General features: G+C 49.2%; 1 protein-coding gene across 4 annotated transcripts in view; it reads right to left on the reverse strand.

Moving 5' to 3' along the window:
• Positions 1 to 32: 32 nt before the first annotated feature.
• The window catches only part of CEP131 (centrosomal protein 131), a 235,245-nt gene continuing 217,980 nt past the window's right edge, over positions 33 to 17,297 (reverse strand). For all 4 annotated transcript variants that reach the window (XM_029599216.1, XM_029599215.1, XM_029599219.1 and 1 more), the window contains 2 exons: positions 10,832 to 10,892; positions 33 to 382 (listed from right to left, as the gene is read on the reverse strand). In XM_029599216.1, coding sequence (XP_029455076.1) covers positions 311 to 382; positions 10,832 to 10,892 — 133 coding nt within the window. In that variant the 3' untranslated portion in view covers positions 33 to 310. The remainder of the gene's footprint in view (positions 383 to 10,831; positions 10,893 to 17,297) is intronic.

A 17,297-nucleotide genomic window follows, 5' to 3' on the forward strand; every position in this document is an offset into this window, starting at 1 on the left:
GGGGTTCCCAGTGAAGGACACAGATGACAGCATCCTTGTAAAGCAACAAGTTTTATTGTTAAAACACATCCATAAAAAGTCCAGATATACATCAGGTCATTCAGTCAAAGCTTGTTGCTATGGGTACAAGTACCAGGGTTTGTAAAAATAAAAAGTTAGTGAGGTGGGAAACATAAACATGGAGATGAGGATGCATCAGTAACTCATATACATGTTATTTCACTTGAATCTGCACAGACTGTGTGCAATCTCCTCAGAGTTCAGGGTCTTCTCTTGCCATGTAGCAGAATTGGGAGACTCTGCCATGATGTTATTTTGCTAGCAGCTGTTTCCTCTGTTGCTCTAATAGTGCCTCCAGGTGGTCAGCCCGTTTAAGTGCTGCCTAGATCATGTAAAAAGAAAAATAAAACCAAAATAATCATGTTTCAGCTGAACAATTCCAGACATAAAACAAAAGGCAACAGATAGTGTGAGTCTGTGCCAAGAATGGGATGGCTCGGAAGGGACCTAAACTGGAAGAGTGGCATCTCTCTGCAAGCATGCCCACATCAGTCATTGGCACTGGGAACTTGCAGTCTTTAGCCTAGCCGCTTGATAACAGGAAAGTGCAGATGAACGTGTTCACCACTAGGGGGCAAGACCTTTTCTCTTCAAGTAGTCACTGGGTCATAGTACAACTTCAAGAGTCCCCTGTACGGAACTGCTCCAAAATGAAGAGACTACTCATGCCTTGCTTACATATAAATGTGGGATATAAATCTTTTAAATAACTTAATTAATATAAACCTACATTTTACAGGCAAAGACAACATAACAGGATGTTCATAACTTGTTTACTTTGCAGATGATGTAATGACACCACTCATTGCCCAATACCAGCCACTATATGAAGTATAATACTGACACACAGCTTTGCCATTCCCTGAAAAACAAAACAGTAGCTTTCAACTCTCACTCTACAGTAAATAACTGTATAAATTGGATTTTAAATCAGTCGATTGAATGGAACTTGCATAGCAATCACATATTCACAAAAAATGTATTTAAACAAATTTATTTTCTGCCTATATTGGACCAGCCATGCTCAGCAAATTACATAACATATATACAATTAATATGAAACAATAAAAACATATAATGTGAACTAGTGATTCTCACATGGAATGACTGTATATACGAGTGCGTTTGATTGAACATCGCAGCTGCTTAGCCACAGGTAAAATCATGGCTCCAATGGTGGCCCATTGCCTAGAGAAACAGCATTGTTTTCAACAGCTGACATGGCGAGTTTTAGAAGTAGTCACATCGCAGCAACGTGGTGGTGACCTGAATGCTTTGCTGAATTTAAAGGAGCAACAATGGATATTTTGGATGCGTACTGTGAGCCCAATGGGTTTGAATAGCATGATTGAGTGGTATTCTTTGTAATATCAGAGTGACGCGTGTTTACGTCACTTACGCAAGGGGGTTTAAAAATGGTGGCGGGAAGTGGCAAACCGGAAGAGAAGATCGTAAAAAACGCTGAGAGTAACAATGGTGGAAAAACTGAGTAAGTAGCTATGCATGTCAGGACAGTGTTAATACAGCTATTTAGAGTCTAATGAAAGTTTTTTTATGGCGCAGAACATTGCCCTTGAAGAAGGACGATCCCGTCCGAAACACCGTACAGTGTCGGGCACGGACACAGCAATGTGGAGATGTATCACGTTGCTACATATTATCGGATGTGTAACTTGGGCATTAACAGCATTACATACTGGAACTACAAGTTAAGTGATATTTAATTATTTAATGAGGAATATTACTTCGTTGAAACAGTTGAAAAAGTACGGAGCACTTTAATTATTAAGCACAGAAAAACATAAAAAAGATGGACTGACCGATGATTAAAAATAAGGCAGAGTGAAAAAATGGTACGAGTTGCCGCACAATGATGCCTATTATGAAGGTCATGTAAGGAGTGAGTCGCCAAAAGGTGGTGTAATGAGAGCAGTGGGGGTTTTTGTATAATTACAGTGTGATGATCGATCCCTAGCTCGAACAGGAATTGTGTGTCAGTTGAAGGTCTTACGTCTGTATGACTGTATATAAAACATTTCAATAAAATAAATAAAATAGTTAACAACATATCATCCTAGCAAAAAAATCTCTCAGCACTGTGACCTTTTTGGTTTCAAAAAACATGGCAACATGAATCCTCTATGAGAAGGCACAGATTGTAACAGATTCCAATTTTTTGTGAAAACATTTTTAGTCTGATGTTAGTTGAAGCTCAACTGGTACAGCCTCATTTTTACACAAAGGCCTAACAGAGGCAGATCAGTAAAAATATAAAGGAAAATTAGTATCCTTACCTGATAATTTTCGTTCCTGTAGTACTACGGATCAGTCCAGACTCCTGGGTTTTGCCCCCCCCCCCCCCCAGCAGATGGAAACAGACTCCGCCTTATCTAGGCTGGTGCCACCTACAATCTGGCAGTATTACTTAATGTCAAAGCAGAATGGATTATAAAAAAAACCCCAAACTAACTATATACAGTAACCGACTAAGTGGAAAAAATTTGCTCATGTCCCCCCCAAATGGGATCAGCAACCAAGGGCTGCAGCATAACGCAACTGGTCTGCAAAAGCAAGAACTAGACATGAATACAATAGCGGAAACTCTCCAAACTGATAAGACCCTAAATAGGGCGGGATTCTGGACTGATCCGTGGTACTACAGGAACGAAAATTATCAGGTAAGGATACTAATTTTCCTTTCCCTGTACGTACTCGATCAGTCCAGACTCCTGGGATGTACCAGAGCTTCATTTACTTGGGATGGGATCCGGAGAGGCCCGCACGCAGTACCCCTGCTCCGAACGTCCCTGTCCCAGCTGCCTGAACATCCAAACGGTAATGTTTAGCAAAAGTGTGGAGTGACTTCGATGTAGCTGCTCTACAGATTTCCTCGGATGACACCTGATGACTTTCCGCCCAGGAAGCCGCTTGAGATAGAGTAAAGTGAGCCCGAAGGCCCACAGGCAATGGCTGCCCGCTTAACAAATAAGCAGAATTTATGGCCTCCTTTAGCCAACGAGCTATCGTGGTTTTAGCAGCCATATTACCCTGACGAGGACCACTCCAAAGCACACAGATGGTCTGACACCCGGAATTCGTTGGTAAGGTCCAGGTATCGTAGTAAAGCTCGGTGAACATCCAACTTCCTCAAGTCCTTATAATCGGGGTCCGACCGGTCTTGATCAGAAAAAGCCGGAAGCTCCACCGACTGATTCAAATGGAACTAAGACACCACTTTGGGCAGAAAAGATGGAACCGTATGTAAGGAAACACCCAAATCAGAAATCCTCAAAAAGGGTTCTCGACAGGACAATGCCTGAAGTTCTGACAATCGGCCTGCTGAGGCAATCGCCACCAAAAAAGTCTACCTTCAAGGTGAGATCCTTCAAAGTCGCCCTACGCGAAGGTTCAAAAGGGGCCGAACACAAGGCTTTAAGACCCAAATTCAAATTCCAAGACAGATACAGTTCCCGCACAGGAGGTCTCAAATGCTTCACACCCCGTAAAAATCGGGAGACATCAGGATGCATCGCTAAGCTCATCCCATGCATGTTACCACACAAGGAACCGATCGCGGCCACCTGAACTCGTAAAGAACTCCAGGACAAGCCCTTAGCTAAACCGTCCTGAATGAAACCCAAAATGTCCGAGACTCCCGCCTGGGTAGGCTCAACCCCCCTGGCGAGACACCATGCATCAAAAACCTTCCAGACCCTGACGTAAGACAAGGAAGTAGAGACCTTACGGGACTGCAACACTGTAGAAACAACAGCATCCGAATACCCCTGGGACTTCAGACGTTTCCTTTCAAAAGCCATGCCGCTAGACAAAAGCATTCGACCTGATCAAAATAAACCGGACCCTGATGGAGAAGGTCCGGCAGATCCTGAAACCTCAGAGGACCGTCGATGGCCAGATTGACCAGATCCGCGAACCATGGACGCCTCGGCCACTCTGGAGCGCCGAGAATTACCTCCGATGGATACACTTCTATTCTGCAAAGACTTCGACTGATGAGTGGCCAAGGAGGAAACACAGAATATAACATCCACCGGCCAGGGGATAACCAGAGCGTCCACGCCCTCTGCGCACGGTTCCCTGCAGCAGGCAAAGAAAAGTGGCACCTTGGTGTTCCAGAACGTCGCCATCAGATCTAGACAGGGTGTTCCCCAACAGGCACAAATGCAATGAAAAGCTTCATCTGCGATCGCCCATTCTCCGGGATCTAGGCAATGTCGACTGAGGTAGTCTGCTCGAACGTTGACGACTCCAGCAATGTGGGAGGCCGCTATGCTGAACAAATTCCGTTCTGCCCAAGATATCAGTAACTGAGCTTCCAAAACTACTGGTTGACTCCTGGTTCCTCCCTGACGGTTGATATAAGCCACTGTGGTCTCATTGTCGGAGGGAATGTGGACCGACTTGCCTCAGAGAATAGGAAGAAACGCCTGCAGAACCAACCTCACCGCTCTGGTCTCTAGACGATTGATAGACCACCGAGCCTCCTGTGAGGACCACCTGCCCTGCACGGACGTCCGCTGACAAACTGCTCCCCAACCATAAAGGCTGGCATCTGTGGTTACCACCGTCCAATCCGGAATTACCAAAGGCACTCCCCGCCTTAAGTTGTCCGGGTTTTGCCTCCAGGTCAGACTGGAACGAGCATAACCCGTCAGGGGCAACTGAATATGGAATTGTTCCGAGACTGGGTTCCAACGGGCGAGTAAAGCCGATTGCAAGGGCCGCATATGAGCGAAGGCCCAAGGAACCAATTCCAGAGTCGAAGTCATGGAACCCAGCACCTGTAAGTAATCCCAAACAATCGGAGAGGGATTGGCCAGCAGGGCCCGTACCTGCCCCTGAAGCTTGACCCAAATCTCCTCCGTGAGGGACACCGTGCCCTGACGAGTATCGAACAGAGCTCCCAAAAACTCCAAGGACTGGGATGGGACTAGGCGACTCTTGGCCAGGTTGACTACCCAACCAAAACTCCTTAGCAACTGCAGGATACGAGTGATTGCCTCCTGGCAACGCAATTCCAACTTTGCTCTGATCAGCCAATCGTCCAAATACAGATTTATAAGATACCCCTCCTTGCGGAGCTGTGCCGCCACCACTACCATGACCTTGGTGAATGTCTTGGGCACAGTGGCAAGACCAAACGGAATTGCCTGGAACTGGTAGTGGCGCTCCAAGATGAAAAACCTTAAAAAACGATGATCTGCTCGGATGCCAATGTGCAGATAGGCTTCTGTGAGATCCAGAGATGCCAGAAATTCCCCCCGTCGCACCGACGCAATGACGGACCTTAGTGTTTCCATTCGGAAGCGAGGAATCTGCAGGCATCTGTTGACCCGCTTGAGGTCGAGAATGGGACAAAAGGTTCCTTCTTTCTTGGGTACCATGAAATAAATGGAGTACCGGCCCTTCCGAACCTCCCCCGACGGCACTGGCACAATGGCTCCGAGGTCGAGAAGCCGTTGTAGCGTCTCTTGTAGCACTTCACGTTTTGGCGCCTGACCACCGGGAGAGACTAGGAATCTCAGGTGGGGCATGTGTGCAAAATCTAACGCGTAACCGTGTCTTATCACCGAAAGGATCCACTGGTCCAATGTGTTTTTGGCCCACTCCTCATAGAACAGAGTCAATCTGCCACCCACCACTGGGAACGAGGACTGAGCCGGCCACCCATCATTGTTAGGTCTTTCCACCCGGTACGCTCTGGCTGGAGCCAGGTCCATCGAAATGCCGCCCCCGAAAGGACGGAGTGTAGGACTGCTGCCTGTTGGCATTGTGACTAAAGGAAGAACCCGATCCTCGAGAAGTCTGGGATTTCCTATCTCTGTGAAACCGAGCCCTGGAAGAAAAAGCTCCTCTCGACTTCGGCTTATCCTCCGGCATCCGATGAACCTTATTCTCGCTCAAGGACTGAATGAGGTCCTCTAGCTCCTTACCAAAGAGCAGCTTACCCTTAAATGGCAGGGAACCCAGTCGAGCCTTGGAAGAGACATCTGCCGCCCAGTGGCGTAACCATAACAGACGTCGAGCGGATTCAGCCGACACCATAGACCTGGCCGATGAGCGAAGCAAATCGTAAAAAGCATCCGCACTGTAGGCAATGACTGCCTCCAGGCTTTCCGCCTGAAGAGCTTCCTCCTGGGATGATGAGTCGTTAGCCAGTAGCCACTGCGCCCAACGCAGACCTGCCCGCAACAAAAAATTGCTACACATTGCAGCCCGGATCCCCAGGGCAGACACTTCAAAAATCTTTTTAAGCTGAATTTCCAGCTTACAATCCTGCAGGTCCTTAAGGGCTGTGCCCCCCATAACCGGAATGGTGGTCTTCTTCATGACTGCCGCCCACTGCTGCATCCACCGTAGGGACCCTCAAGAGCTCCAAAGCGTCCTCGGGCAAGGGGTATAGCTTATCCATCGCCTTTGCCACCTTAAGGCCCAAATCCGGAGTGTCCCACTCTTTAAAAAGCAAATCTGTGGCTGAAAAATGAAAGTGGAAGGACGAAGGAGGCCCCTGTAGACCCAGTACCACAGGGTCCGTAGCTCCTAGGCGAGACTCCTGAGGAAGTTGAATCCCTAGCTCCCCCAAAACAGCTGGAATGAGTGGTCCTAACTCATCTCTGTGAAAAAGGCGGACCACCTTCGGGTCATCCCCGTCCGCCCCATGGAACCCTCTCAGACCACCCTGTTGAGGCTCGGCCTCTCCCTCCACCTCCCTTGGGGGGGGCTGAGAAGGCAACTTCCAGTCGTCCAGGTCCTCCATGTCCTCTGAGTCAGAGGAAGGATCAGGGTCAGCCACCGGGGTCCTTAGGGGCTTTGGTTGCTGGTCGGACGAGGAACCTGCCACCTGAGGGAGGGGCTGGGACTCCAGGGGAGGGGGTCTTCTCTTGCGTGCCTTGTGAGCCTTAAAGGCCTTATGCATTAGCAGGACAAAATCTGAGGAAAATGAAGACTCTGAAGAGGTATCCTCCATGTACCATGCAGCCGGATCATCAGGATTAATCCTGCCACTAGTCGCAGGCCTGTCCTCCTCAGGGACTCTGCGCTGAGGTGACAAACTCAGGGGAAGGTCATCATCCACAAGAACTGCCTGCGCTGCAGAGCTCCCCAGTCCCAACGGAGACAACATGGCGTCCACCATCGGGACTGCTGACCCCGAGGGACCTAAAATGGCACCCGTTCCCACGCTTCCCGGGAACGGGCCAGAGATTGCGGCAGGGAGCTCCCCAAACGTTCCCATAAGAGTCTGCACCCGGAGGACCACTCGTTTCGGCGGCGCAGAGGCACCCTCACCCCTGGAGACACAAGAGGTGCACAGACCGTCCCGAGATAGGCGCGCTCGCGCCGCAGGCCTGACATGCGGCTGGATGTGGCATGGTTGGACAGGCAACCAAAAATCAGCACCTACCCCCCGAAAAAGTGGCGAAACGGCGCCGAAATACCTCCCCCCCCGTGAATGGAAGGGCGAAGGAAGTCGACTCACGAAAATAAAAAATGACCCTCTTTTAATTACCTGTCCAGCCACCTCGGGTCCTAAAACCACTGGGGGGAGTGAGCCAGGCTCCCTGGTATCACCCCCAGTGTCCGTGTGGGTTGGAAAATGGGTCCTCAACCCCCAACACCAACAGCCTCTTAAGCAGGGAGGATGGTCCCCTCAGGACCTCAGAACCCCCTGGGAGCGGGAGACCATGACCTGCAGGAACATACTGCGGTCTGTCTCAGACAAGATTGTCTCTATAACCTATACTTTTTTCTTTTAAACTTTCGCCTAACCCCATCTAAAACCCTAGGCTAGGCCCAACACAGACTGTAGGTTTTGCACTTCCTCCTCCACCTGCTGGAGACAGAAGAATACTGCCAGACTGTAGGGTGGCACCAGCCTAGATAAGGCGGAGTTTGATGTTAAACTTCTGTCTCCATCTGCTAGAGGTGGGGGGGGGGGGGGGGCATAAACCCAGGAGTCTGGACTGATCCAGGTACGTACAAGGAACTAGAGTTTTAACAATTTTATTTCACTCTTCAGGAGAAAGAAATATTAGAAGTTTCTAAATATTTTCTACATCAGGCATTGAAAACATAGATCTAATGAGGATGCTGCAGTTCGGATCAGCAGAAACCCATATTACTAGGTAATACATTTAAAACTAATAAGAGAAAATATTTTTTATTCAATGCATAATTAAGCTCTGGAATTTGTTGTCCAGAGGATGTGGTGAAAGCTATTAGTGCAGCTGTGTTTAAAAAAAGGTTTGGACATGTTCCTGGAGGAAAACTCTATTAACCATTAAGATAGAATTGAAGAAATCCACTGCTTATTCTTGGGATAAGCAGCTTGGAATCTATCTATCCTTTGGGATCCTGCCAGGTACTTGTGACCTGGATTGGCCACTGTAGGAAACAGGACACTGGGCTTGACGGGCCTTTCATCTGATCCAGTATGTCAAATCTTATGTTCTTATGCTAAGCTTACTCAGATATTACATAGGAATATTTTGACTTCACCATCTTTAAGCAGCATAAACTTTGCCAGCAAAGAATTATTTCTGCATATAATTTGTTCCAACTATAACCAGCATCAACTTATTAAACATGTCTTCCATTGCAAAGTTCAGCATGGCATCTATTATTAGAGCAGACACTTCTCTCATACAATGCCAACAACTCTAATTGCACCTTACACACAGGCTGATACAGTAAGGACAGGTAGGAAGAGCTGTGTTAGTGCCGGGCGCACCCGCAGTTGCCGCACGCACAGTCCAGCTCACCTATCGCTCGATACTGTATGTAAATAGCTTGCAAATGCAAGCTGCGTCTAAGAAGCGTCCGTGAAGCGTTAGGCCCGCGCAACCCATTTTACTGTATAGAGCGCTATACAGTATCCTGGGTGCGCTGGCCTAACGCTTCATGGACACGTTAGTATCTGTCATTTCAAATGACATTTGAAATGACAGGTACCAAGAAGTGGATGGTTCTCCGACGCTCGGGGTTGCCAGCCCTCTCTCCCCTCCTCCCGAAAAAAAAAAAAAAATCGAAAAAGCGAGAAAAAAAAAGTAGCAAGAGAGAGAGGGGAGAGAGGACGGGCAATCCTACGCTCGGGATTGCCAGTCCTCTCTCCCCTCCTCCCGAAGCAAGGCGCGAAAAGCAGCCTTGCTTCAGGAGGAGGGGAGAGAGGACTGGCAGTGTAAAGCAACTGCTTACGTTTTTTGCAGCCCCCCTCCGGAGACGGACATCGGCGAAGACGACTGCAGCTCTCCTGCCTCCAGCTGCCCGTGAAGATGGATGCCTGCACGGGCGAAAGCGGCCCCCTGTGCGTGCAATTGGGCCGCTCAAGACACAATGTCACATGTCGTGACGCCAAACGAAGTGACGTCACGCTTTGAGCGGCCCGATTGCACGCACAGGGGCGGCTTTCACCCATGCAGGCATCCATCTTCGCCTCCGGGAGGCAGGGGAGCCGATGTCCGGAGGAGGGCTGCGAAAAAGTAAGTCCCGCGCCAAGGAGCTCGTTTGACTTGTGCATTTATGATAGGTGTTAAGAGCCCTCCACCTCCACTTCTACACACATACTCTTAAAAACTTTTAATTGTTGATCTCTTTCCAATTCTCAAAAAGTAAAAGTCAGGTGAACAAAAATCATCTTTTTCGAGAGAATAAAAAAAGAGTAGGAAGATGTGTCCACTTTTAATTATTATTTTTTATAGACCTAAAGAAAAAAATGTGACTTGGTCCAGCCTAAAGGGGGGGGAGGGTCCCCCTCATCTTCCACTCTTTCATCGAGGTTTCATGGTTACAGGTTTGGCAGAAACTTTGAAAAGCCATTGCATGTGTGTATGGTTTTTTTTTGGGGTTTTTTTTTTATTATTTCCTTTCTGTAGTGGGCTGGGTTTACACTGCCAGTCCTCTCTCCCCTCCTCCCGAAGCAAGCTTTTCGCGCCTTGCTTCGGGAGGAGGGGAGAGAGGACTGGCAACCCCGAGCGTCTGAGAACCGTCCACTTAGTTGCTACTTTATTTTTTTTTTTTTCGCTTTTTTAGATTTTTTTCCCGCTTTCATTGCTTCGGGACGGGGGGGAACGGACTGGGGCTACCCCGGAGACCAGCACCCATTGACGCGGCCAGGGCAGGTGAGCGGGGGCTGGGGGAAAGTTTGCCGCCTACCCTTACCCCTGCCTCTAACGCAGGGGAAAGGCTAGGCGGTAAGTTAGCAGGTTAAACGCGCAGCAAAACGGCAGGGTAAAAAGGGGATAGTCGGGGCGCGCGTTACTGTATGGGAGGGAATAGCTAATTCGATCGTTTACATGTAATATACATGCCGCGGGCGGAAGGGGTTTCCCGGTGATTTAAAGAGGCGGTAAGGATGGGTTAAAGGGGATTGTGTATCGCAGGAAGGGCTAACGCGGCCGGAAAGTGAGTAGAAAGCGGGTTAGGAGCGGGGTAACCGCGGCCCCACTTTACTGGATAGACCTGACAGGATGCAGTAACCACAAGTTTGTAATGGTACTTAGCAGGATCTACACTTGCAGCTTTTCCTTATCTCCTACATATTCTATGAACTTCATTCAGCTGTCAAACTAGGCAAAGCAGAATGCAGAAGAGACAGTTGTGTGTCTGTGAGCTCCTAGTTGGCTTGGGATGCCTCAGAGATCAGCACTATGATCTATTCAAAGAGCCATGGCTTCTCCTGATCCTATGTCTAACTGCAATCATTTTTTTACTCTTCCAGATCTTAAATTGCCACCCCAAGTAACTACCATCTCACCTCATGCTGCTTCCGAAGGCTGTTCACAGATTCTTCTTTCTTCACTATAGCAGTCTTCACCCTGTCATTGGAACCAAAAAAAAAAAAAAAAAAAAAAGGTCACCACAAGTGTTCATGGCCCACGTGCTGGCAGCTGTAGCTAGACAATACAGGTTACCAACATTTATGTACTAATGTCTCTTGTCCTGCAGCAGCTGTCTTTGATGTGATTGGCAGGTTATACCTAATAAAACTCTCTCTGGACATTTGTATAGAGTCTATCTGCCAAACTGCTCCCTGAGGTGCTAAAGAAACATAACTGATAAGTACGGTCACTGCTGAGGTACAATGAGGCACCATAAAGAGCGGGGTGGGAGAAGGGAGTTGCATTACAGTTAGGTCCTAGAACATTATGGTTCATACCATTTTGAGTAAAATCTTTAGAAAAAAGTGGAGAAGGTAGTAATGCTAGCGAAAGCAGCAGCTCTATTTAGCATTAAATACCTAGTAAAGGAAAATTGGTTCTTACCTGCTAATTTTTGTTCCTGTAGTACCTTGGATCAGTCCAGACTGCTGGGTTATGCCTCCCTTCCAGCAGATGGAGTCAGAGAAAAAACTGAAAGGCACCCCCTGATAACCCAGTGTGCCACCTGCGATCCTTCAGTATAATCAATATCAAAGCAGAATGAAAAAACAATTTAACAGTCAATGACTAGACCAAAAGAACTTACAATAATTGGTCCCAACCTGTTCAACTATGTACATGCAAGGAGTAGATATTCTTCCATTTCTCTTTCATTCTCATATATAAAGCTGGGCGTAGTTTTCAAACACCTTGTGCAGTCTCCAAATCCCCTGTGTAGGATGATAAGTAACAAAATCTAACGGACTTACCAGAACACCTGGGCGGGCATATGGACTGATCCGTGGTACTACAGGAATGAAAATTAGAAGATAAGAACCAATTTTCCTTTCCCTGTACGTACCCGGATCAGTCCAGACTGCTGGGATGCACCCAAGCCGCCTTAACTGGGGTGGGATCCAGAATGTCCTGCTCGAAACACTCTGCTACCAAAACACTCGACCTCCGGAGCTCGGACGTCCAAGCGGTAATGCCTAGCAAAGGTGTGTAAAAATTTCCAAGTAGCTGCTCGGCAAATCTCCAGAGGAGAAACACATTGGCTCTCCGCCCAAGATCTAATCGAATGAGCTTTAAGACCATCCAGCACTTGTCGGCCTTTACATATGTACACCAATGTAATGGATTCCTTTAACCATCGGGCAATAATGGCCTTGGACGCATTCTGTCCCTTCTTAGGACCACTCCATAAGACAAAAAGACAGTCAGATAACCGAAAGGCATTAGTCACTTCAAGTACCTAAGAAGTACCCGGACATCCAATTTTCTCAAATCTTGAGCCTGAGAAGAATCTTGATCCAAATCAGAAAAGCCGATACCACCTTCGATAGAAAGGAAGGCACCGTCCGAAGCGAAACTCCCGAGTCTGAAATCCGCAAGAACGGCTCCCGGCAGGACAACGCTTGAATCTCTGATATCCGTCTGGCCGAACAGATAGCCACAGATAGCCACGAGAAACACTGCTTTGAGGTCAGATCCTTCAACGTAGCCAGCTTGAGAGGCTCAAAAGGCATTTCGCACAGCGCCCAGAGAACCAGGTTCAAACTCCACAAAGGTCATACTGGGCACACCAGTGGGTGTAAATGCTTGGCCCCCTTCAGAAAGCGCGCTACATCTGGATGCTCTGCAAGGGGAGCATCGTCAACTTTACTTTGTAAACAGCCCAGAGCCACCACCTGAACATGAAGCGAACTGTACACCAAACCTTTCTTCAAGCCTTCCTGTAAGAATGCGAGAATGTGCACCACCGTGGCCTTACGTGGGGACACCTTCAACCCGCTGCACCAGGAATCAAAAACCTTCCAAACCCTTACATAAGTAAGCATAATGGAGGTCTTTCGTGCGCAGAGCAGAGTAGAAATCACCGCATCTGGATACCCTTTTTTCCTCAGTCTCCGCTCATAAGCCAAGCCGCTAGACAAAAGCGATCCACCTGATCGAAAAATACTGGACTCTGATGAAGAAAATTCGGAAGGTGACCGAGCCGCAAGGGTCCGTCTACCGCCAAGTTGATCAGGTCTGCGAACCACGGCCTCTGAGGCCATTCTGGACTACAAGAATTACCGACCCCTGGTGGAGACTCTATCCACCTCAGGACCTTGCCCACCAGTGGCCAAGGAGGAAACACAGAGAAGTACGACACGGGACCACGGAAAGACCAGGGTATCTACTCCTTCTGCCACGTGCTCCCTCCTGCGACTGAAGAACCAGGCCACCTTCACGTTCAGTCGTGTTGCCATTAAGTTCAGATGGGGCATTCCCCACCGCAGGGTCAATAGATTCATCGCCTCCGACAGCTCCCACTCTCCGGGGTCTTGCCGCTGACGACTGAGAAAGTCTGCCTGGACATTGTCCACCCTGGCTATGTGAAACGCTGCCGGACGAACCAGATTGCGTTCCACCCAGACCATGAGCTTGTCCGCTTCAGCGGCCACCTGTTGACTCTGTTCCTTCTTGTCGGTTGATGTACACCACAGTAGTGGCATTGTCTGTGAGGACCCTTACCGACTGATGGCGGAGGAGGGAAAGGAAGCTGCACATTGCTAGACGAACCGCCCCGGTTTCTAAACGATTGATGGACCACTTGGACTCCTGAGTTGACCACTGTCTTTGGGCCGATCGCGACTGACAAACTGCCCCCCAACCAGAGAGACTGGCATCCGTTGTCACAAATCAGCCACTGGGAATTCTCCAAGTCCATCCCCAGCTGTAAGTGCTCTGGGACCAACCACCATTCGAGACTGCTCCTGGCGGGATCCAGGAGAGGTAAGCGAGGTGGAACTCTTCAGACTTGGGATCCCAGTGAGAAAGCAATGCCCTCTGCAAAGGTCTCATATGAGTGAACGCCCATGGAACCAACTCCAGAGTAGAAGCCATAGAACCAAAAGCGCCTCACCATCAGGCGCCAGCGAGCGGGGAGGCCACCCTCCATCCTGGGCCCCCGCAAGAAGTGAACACAATCTTAAATAATAAAAAAGAAACGGAACTATCATCAGGAGGTGAGGGAAATGGGTGACTGCGATGTGTGACCACGCCCCTCCCCCGACGTCACTGTGAGCTCCGGCGGCGGTTGAAAAGCGCCTCACCATCAGGCGCCAGCGAGCGGGGAGGCCACCCTCCATCCTGGGCCCCCGCAAGAAGTGAACACCATCTTAAATAATAAAAAAAGAAACGGAACTATCATCAGGAGGTGAGGGAAATGGGTGACTGCGATGTGTGACCACGCCCCTCCCCCGACGTCACTGTGAGCTCCAGCGGTGGTTGAAAAGCGCCTCACCATCAGGCGTCGCACGCCGAAGGGGCGCAACAAAGGGGCTCGCCCCTTTGTGCACCCCTTCATGCAACTTTGTGCTTCATTTAATATTTTTTCTTTTACGTTTTCTGTTAAGTAGCCTTTTTTTTTCAAGTTCCTACCTTATGCCTTTTTTAACAATTTTATTATAAATGTTCTCTATTTGACTATGGAAATATTTTTTCCTGCTTTTTCTGTTTTATGTAAATCGGTATGATTTGCATTTTAATGTAAGAATGTCGGCATATAAAAATTATAAATAAATAAATAAATAAACAAACCAAGAACCTGTAAGTAGTCCCAGACCCTGGGCAAGGGGAGGGCCAAAAGACGACAAACCTGAGCTATGAGCTTGGCCATTCTCTCCACGGGGAGGAAAACCTTGCCTACCCCCGTGTCGAAACGGGCTCCCAGGAACTCCAACACTTGAGACTGAACTAGCTGACTCTTGGAGAAATTGACAACCCAGCCGAGCGACTGAAGACTAAGCAACACCGACTGAACTGCCTATCTGCAAAGGTGTTCCGATTAGCCAGTTGTCCAAATAGGGATGAACTAGAATCCCCTTTCTCCGAAGAGATGCTTCTTCCACCACCATTACTTTGGTGAATACGTGTGGCGCTGTTGCCAGACCGAACGGAAGCACTTGAAACTGGTAATGCTTGCCCAGTACCACGAACCGTAGAAACCTTTGATGATGTTCCTGGATGCCGATATTCAGGTATGCCTCTGTCAGATCTAAAGAGGCCAAAAATTCGCCTTTGTGGACAGCTGCAATGACGAACCTCAAAGTTTCCATGCGAAAACGTGGTACTTGAAGCGCCCTGTTGACTTTCTTCAAGTCCAGAATCGGACAAAAGGAGCCCTCTTTCGTGGGGACTACGAAGTAAATGGAGTATCTGCCGGTCCGGCACTCACCCGGTGGGACTGGGACGATCGCTCCCAGATCCTTCAAATGACACGGGGTCTGGAGCACCACCTGCTGCTTTGCCCGAGATCCGCAAGGAGACACCAAGAAAAGATCCCGCAGTGGGCAAGCAAAATCTAAAGCATAACCGCGATCTATAATATTTAGGATCCATTGATCCAACGTAATTTTGACCCATTCCTCTTGAAAAAGAGAGAGACGACCCCTGATCACCGGAACGGAGGAATGGATCGGCACACCTTCATTGGGAAGATTTGTTGGCGGAGAATCCTTGGAAGGTTCCATCCCGGGAAGGCCGTCTGCCCCGAAAGGAATGGGCCCAAACCTGTGACCTCAATGGCGCCTGTTGAGGAAGAAAGGACGGGGCCCTACTAGACCGAAAACGCCATTGGCCCCGGAAACGACCCCTAAAGGAACTGAAGGGGCGAGTTAACTTGTGTATCTTCCGGCAATTTGTAAACCTTGTTATCCCCCAAGTCCTTAAGATTTTCCAGATTGTCTCCAAATAAGAGCTTCCCCTTGAACGGGAAAGATCCCAGCTGAGACTTGGAAGAGACATCAGCCGACCAATTACGCAGCCAAAGCAATCTCCTTGCTGAAACAGCGGATGACATCGTGCACAAGGAGGTTCTCAGGAGATCATACAGGGCCATCCGCCGTATAAGCGATCGCTACTTCCGTCCAGTCCGCCTGCTCTGCCTCTGCCGGAGGAAGTTCCTGAGCCGGAAGCAACTGCTGCAGCCATCTAAGGGTGGCTCTCTGCATGAGACTACTGCAGAAGGCTGCCCTAATGCCAAGTGCCGACACTTCAAATATCCTCTTAAGAAGAACCTCGAGTTTCCTGTCTTGTAGATCCTTGAGAGCAGTGCCTCCTGTCACTGGAATCGTGGTGCGCTTGGCGATAGCCAATACGGCCGCATCCACTTTAGGAACCTTAACTAGTTCCAAGAACTCGTCCGGGAGTGGGTAAAGCTTCTCCATGGCCCTACTAACGCATAGAGTGGCTTCCGGGGTGTCCCATTCCCGAGTCATGAGCTGTAAAAGGCTCAGGTGAAAAGGAAAAGTCCGAGGAGGTGCGCGAAGAATGGACAACACAGAATACCTCTGAGAAGGATCCGCCACCGACTGCAGAGCTGAAATATCAAGCTCAGTGAGCACATGTGGTATCAGAGGATCCAGCTCATCCCTTTGGAACAGCTGGAGCACCCGCAGATCATCCCCCTCAACCGAAGCTGAAGTATCCAAGTCATTGCCTGGGTCTGCCGCGGGGTCTTGGGGCACGGGGTCAGGTGAAGGAGGTGGCGCTGCCCCTGCAGCAGGGACTGGCCATGGTAGCCGAGCCCTGTGCACCTCCTGATTGTCCGCGGGCCTGGGAATCTTAGGTGGAGGAGGTTGTTGCCAAAGCAAGACAGCCTCTGCCTCCATATAAGCCTTTTGTAATAACAGCACAAATTGAGATGAAAAAGGGTGTTGTCTCTTTAAGGCCCCTCCCTCAGGCAAAGTAGGAGGAGGAGAAGGAGGGGCCAGAGGCTTGCATGCCGGATCAAGGGGCCGATCAGGGCTTAAGTTACGAGGAGGAAAATCTCCTCCCCCGGAGCCCCGTGCATCATCGGGGTGTGAGTCACCCAAAATGGCCGCCGTTCCCACGCTTCGCGGAGACGAGGCCGGCCGTCAAGATCGATCCTGCCTGCTTCTGCCAACCCCTTGTGGCCGCAGGAGAGAATCTTTTGCCTTCCAGAGGCAAATGTGAAGGGCATTCTCCCTCGGGGATGCAGCGCGAGCACAAGCCGTCACGGAAGAGCCGCACTGCCGGCTCCCCACAAGTTGAGCACTGCGATCCTCGCAGCATGGCAAGTACAGCCGTGAAACAAAAAACAGCTGAGTAGCAAATCCACCCCTTCTGGGGACCCGGGAAACAAGCAGGCTTACTCAGTAGGTTTTTTTTTTTAAACCGAGCTTGTGCAGCAGGGGAATGAAACGTCCCTGGCTCAGAGGAATTGAAACATCTCTGGAATGTAGGGAGAGGGACCAGCCCACCAGTAAATCCCCCCTTCTCACCGGACTGTAACTAACTCTCCAGGTATTCAAGCTGCAAGACCAAGGTCCAGCTGTGCCTGCTTAACTTAAA

The sequence above is a fragment of the Rhinatrema bivittatum genome, chromosome 4 (assembly GCF_901001135.1).
Source record: "Rhinatrema bivittatum chromosome 4, aRhiBiv1.1, whole genome shotgun sequence".
Lineage (NCBI taxonomy): Eukaryota > Metazoa > Chordata > Amphibia > Gymnophiona > Rhinatrematidae > Rhinatrema > Rhinatrema bivittatum.